General features: G+C 46.6%; 1 protein-coding gene across 1 annotated transcript; it reads left to right on the top strand.

The window, feature by feature from the left end:
• The first annotated feature begins 386 nt into the window (after positions 1–386).
• On the top strand, positions 387–5,096 carry LOC133135062 (up-regulator of cell proliferation-like). The gene has a single exon (XM_061251817.1). The coding sequence runs from the start codon at positions 387–389 to the stop codon at positions 5,094–5,096; it is 4,710 nt and encodes a 1,569-aa protein (XP_061107801.1).
• Positions 5,097–5,462: the final 366 nt, after the last annotated feature.

The raw sequence follows: 5,462 nt of genomic DNA, 5'->3' as shown, positions 1-5,462 counted from the left end.
CAGGTCCATAACTGGCAGTAGCATCTCCCAGGGATAGGGAGGAATCAGTCTGCCAGGGATAGGGAGGATTCAGTCTGCCAGGGATAGGGAGGAATCAGTCTGCCAGGGATAGGGAGAATTCAGTCTGCCAGGGATAGGGAGAATTCAGTCTGCCAGGGATAGGGAGGAATCAGTCTGCCAGGGATAGGGAGGATTCAGTCTGCCAGGGATAGGGAGGAATCAGTCTGTCAGGATGTTTAATCAAGTGGGCCATGAGGGACTTTGCTAAAAGTCTCAATAAGGTAGTCTTTTCATGGTATGGATTAGTACATGCTTGTTGCCTTATGGTTTTTTCTATGTATAGTACTGTAGATACAGTACAATTACTAATGCAGCTTTCATCCCCAATGACAGGAACCAGTCTGGAGGAGCTGCTGAGTGACCTGGGACTGGAACACCACCTGAAGAACAAGCTGACTCTGAGCCAGGTGCTGCAGATTGATGGAGAGACGTTATCTGATGAAAGCATCCAGTCTCTGAAAGCTCTACCATGGTGTTTCCTGAGGAAGCTGATGATGGTGAATGTGACTGCTAGGAGTGTGAGGTGCACCTCTAAACAGGACATGGAACCCCAAAACCTGGACAATCTTTTTGACACTCTGGACAATCCAGTGGGCTACAGCTCCAATGTGGTCAACCCCCTGGACCTCATAACTGCTGTTCTTATCTGCTCAGATTGTTTTCTCCAGCAGGAAATGGCTTTGAAAATGTCTTTGTGCCAGTTCTCTGTGCCTCTGCTGCTTCCTAAATGTGATGAACAAGAGTGCACTTTAATGCTGTGGGCCATGAGGGATATTGTGAAAAAGTACAAGCCTCATTCATTGGTGGACCCAAGAGGGTTTGTTGAGGAGAGCATTGCTCTCACTGACCTCCCCATGGTCTCTTTTGTGAGGCTGGGAAACAGCAGCATGTCCAAGTCTCACATTCTGAACCAAGTTTTCAGCAACCCTCAGCAGTACCACGACACCTTTGTTCACAAAGACATGGAGTGTTGTGACACCCCAAGGAGGATTTCCAATGGGCTGGTGGAAATCAGCTGGTATCTGCCCAGTGGGAAGAGCGATACCACTGAGATCTTCAATGAGCCGCTGGCTATAGCTAACCTCCGTGGGGACCTCAGAGACTTTGAAACTCAGTATGCATTCCTCTGTAGCACCTCTGCTGCCATATTTGTGTTTTGTGATGATTTTGGGTCCGAATGCAAAATTCTGCACTCCAAAAACACTCAGGCTCATTGGTTCTTGATCAGCAATTCACAGAGCCAAAGCTTCAATAAGAATGACTGCAAGAGATGGGTTTCTGAGTTACAGCTACAACCTAGTAACATAATCATAAAGGGTCCGCAGCTGAATGTCACAGAATTTCTCAATAAACTACATTCTGCTATCCGTGACATTTTAAAGGGAAATGTGGTCAAAAAAAGTGTTGAAGGGATGTCTGCTGTCGCCTATGAGTTTGGGATCCGCGTTGATGAAGATTATACCTGCTGTCAGAAGGGCAAGCAGAAGGCTGATGCAATCACAGGAGGGATATCTGATATTCCAAGCTTCAAGGAGAAAGAGCTGCCCTTGCAAGGGACTGCATGGAAACAGCTGGCCAAACTGGAGAAGGAAGAGTGCAGGATGAAAAAAGCTGGGGCGAAAAACCTAGAAATTTACAGGAATGAGCTTTCAGATCAGAGGAAGAAGCTCAGAGCACAGCAGAGAGCTCACAACATCTCGGAGTCCATGTCCCGTTTCATCTCTTCAATGTCCAGTTCTACAGAGGAATGCAAGTATTTCCTTAAGTGGATGAGGATCAACTTGGACAACCTGTCTCTCAAAACCCTTCCACTGCTACAGGCAAAGTACGAGGAATGGTGTCAGAATTCCCCAGAAAACAAGAAGTTCATTGCAGAGTTGGACAGGAAGATCTCCAGTTGTTCCTTGGGGACGGAGCACTTCCTGAGGGAAATGGGTCAGCTGTATGAGTCAGCCTGTTCACTCCCTGAAGGCCCCACCTCTCAGATCCAGCGCCTGCCACGTCTCTGTGCCGAGCTGCTGCAGGAAGGCTTTCCTCTGGAGCTGGTGGATGGAGACGCATCCAACATTCCTCTGGAGTGGGTTACACAGGTTCTAAAGGAACTCCATCATCTCACACAAGATACATGTAAGATTCGGGTGATCACTGTACTGGGGGTTCAGAGCACTGGGAAATCCACGCTCCTGAACACGATGTTTGGGGTCCAGTTTGCTGTCAGCAGTGGCAGGTGCACCAGAGGGGCCTTCATGCTCCTCATCAGAGTGAAAGAGGATTTTAAGAGGCAGCTTGGGTGTGATTACATCGTAGTTATTGACACTGAAGGTTTGAATTCACCAGCGTTGGCCCAGTTGGATGACAGTTATGAGCATGACAATGAACTGGCCACTTTGGTTGTGGGGCTGAGTGATATCACAGTCATCAACATTGCCATGGAGAACTGCACAGAGATGAAGGACATCCTGCAGATTGTGGTGCATGCCTTCCTGCGCATGGAAGAAGTTGGGAGAAAACCCTGCTGTCTGTTTGTGCACCAGAATGTTCCGGACATCTCTGCTCATAAAAAGAACATGAGGGACAGGAAGCTTCTGCTGGAGCAGTTGAATGAGATGACCCAAGCAGCAGCTAAGATGGAAAAGAAGGGAACGAACAAAACATTTACTGATGTCATGGAGTACGATCCAGAGAAAAACAACTGGTACATCCCTGGGCTCTGGCATGGCAACCCTCCCATGGCACCTGTCAATGTTGGCTACAGTGAGTCTGTGAATCTTTTCAAGAGGAGTGTGATTGAAAAGTTTATGGAACAAAAATCTGGAAAGAGCTCAGCACATACAATCAATGACTTCCTTGAATGGACCAGGAGCTTATGGAAGGCAGTGAAGTATGAGAACTTCATCTTCAGTTTCCGCAACAGCCTTGTGGCTGAAGCTTATGCTCAGCTTTGTACCGAGTTTAACAATTGGGAGTGGAGCTTCAGCAAAAACATGTACTCCTGGTTAATGGACGCTGAGATAAAAGTATCAAACTTTGGAATAGAAGCAGCACAGGCTCAGTTATCCTCCAATATTGACAACTTGCTGATCCGCCTTAAAAGAGAAGTCTCTGTCAAACTGGCAGAGGAGGAACAGCACATTTTGGACAACCTCACAGAATTCTACAAGAAAGAAGAGGGACATGTTCATTTGGTAGAGAAGTATAAGGAGGAATTCATCAGCACAGCCAAAACTGTCAGGCGGGAGACCGAGAACTCTGTGAAAAACAAGCTTGAGGCAGCGGTGGAGATCAGAAAGGGTATGTTCAGGTTAGAGAGCATCAAGAAAAACCACACAGCCACAATGGAGCAGAAGGTGCTGGCCCTGATTGAGAAATGCAGAAAAAGTGAAGAGCCACCAGATCAACTGCTGAACAATGAATTTGAGAAGATGTGGAATGAGACCGTGGCAGAACTGCAGTTCCCTGGCATGGAAGAACGAGACATTAAGCAAGACATCTCCCACCAGCTGTGGGTTAACTTAGAGATGAAAGGCAGCACAGTACGTGAAATACTGTTGAATGTGGGAAATTTGCAAGAAGAAGCAGAGGGAATGTGGCAGACATTAATTGAAGATGAGCCGAAGGTAATGACAAACAAAATGGTTGCTCAAATAATCAAGAACAGCAGGACGTTTGTGGAGTATAAAGTGAAAACAATGGCTGATTACCATAAAACCTACATAACAGAGTTGCTTTGCAGGGTAGACGAAAACCTGGATAGGTGCAGTGATCTGGAAAGTGCTGAGTTTCAAGCTAAGCTGAAGATCCATATCTGTAGACATGCAGCACAGGAGTTTCTTAAAATGCATCAGGATTTTATCCGTGCAAATGACCCCCGTCACTGTCTGGAACAGTTCAAGGAACAGTACTGCACTGACTTTAAGGACCTGTTCCATAAAAAAGACCAGTGTCAGAAGAAAGCTGAAGAGTTTACCTACAACTGTCTTCAACCTGCGGTGAAGGAATACATCACCAAGTCTCTGGGCCCTGACCTTGTGGATGAAATGTTGACAGGGCAGAAAGCCATTGACTTCAGCACTCGAACTTTCTTCCAGTTCTCAATCCTCAAGCAACTGCTTTCAGAAGATCACTTCAAGGGCTTTGAGATGTATGTGAATAATTACGAGACTTTTGTACAGGACTGGTTATTGCAGCAGATGGTTCAGCAGTTCTCGGAGGGAGATGGCCTCAGGATCATTGAGATTAAGCACCTGGAGGTGACTGTTAAAAAAATTAAGAAAGCCATTCAGAACGCACAGATAGAGTCCAGTAAACGACCAGTGGGAAGGGGTAAGGAGGCAGGAAGGGGTGAGGAGGCCAAGAACATTCAGAAGTTCATTCAGGATATCTGTAGTGACCTACAGAAGGAGCTTGTCATCCCCAAAGACCACCTCAGAGCAGTCCTGGCCTTAAACACTGCCAAGCCAGAAGACTTTTCCCAGTGTCTGGAGGTGCTTGTGGATGAAATGGAGCAGGCCTTTACCAGAGAGTTTCAGAAAGGTGGGGATGTGAGGGCCAGGCTGACCTCACTGCCCTTTCAGCCACACAAGGTGCTGTTTAACAGGGTGTTTGGCTGTGGGAGGCAGTGTCCTTTGTGCAAGGCCCCCTGTGAAGCTGGTGGCAAGAGCCACTCGGAGCACTTTGCCTCCATTCACCATCCTCAGGGGGTTGGGAGATACAAAAATAGTGAATCCTTTAAATTAATGTGTGACATCTGCTCCACCAGTGTTGCCAGTGAGCACCGATTCAAGTCGATTGACACAGGGGGGAAATGGCATCTATGCAAGGACTACCAGAGCATTTACCCTGACTGGCGCATCCAGCCGGATAACAGCATCCAGGCCTCAGACTACTGGAGGTACGTCTTCAACAGGTTTAACAAGCAGTTTGCAGAGGAATATGAAGCCAAGCCTGCTGATATTCCCCACCTATGGAGATACATTACCCAGGGACAAGCCATGGAAAGCCTGAAGGAATCCTTCCAGATGAAAACAGGAGATTAAAATAAATGAATCATCCAGCCCCTGGTTCAGTACTCACAGGTATAGTCTACTCGCAGGTGTAATTCATAATGCTTAAGGTCATACAGAGCTCATGGCCATCGGCATGAAAGAACTGCCGGTTTCCTGCACTACAAATAAAACACTCATTTTAAAATGTGAGCGTTTAATTAAATACTCACTGACACGGACACTCCTGCATTTCTGCAGCCTTCAGCGAGTCTTCTCTGTTTCTGGTTCTATGACAGATACAATCAGCCAGTTATTATGCTTTAAAAAAAATCATATGCATTCTATAAAGTGCTTTTACCTCCATCATGACCAGTGACCATTTATCTGTACACACTGTCTCTGAATTAGCATGGCTGA

The sequence above is a fragment of the Conger conger genome, chromosome 8 (assembly GCF_963514075.1).
Source record: "Conger conger chromosome 8, fConCon1.1, whole genome shotgun sequence".
Classification (NCBI taxonomy): domain Eukaryota; kingdom Metazoa; phylum Chordata; class Actinopteri; order Anguilliformes; family Congridae; genus Conger; species Conger conger.
Note: the sequence above shows the minus strand (reverse complement) of the source record. Positions and strands in the feature narration are given on the sequence as shown.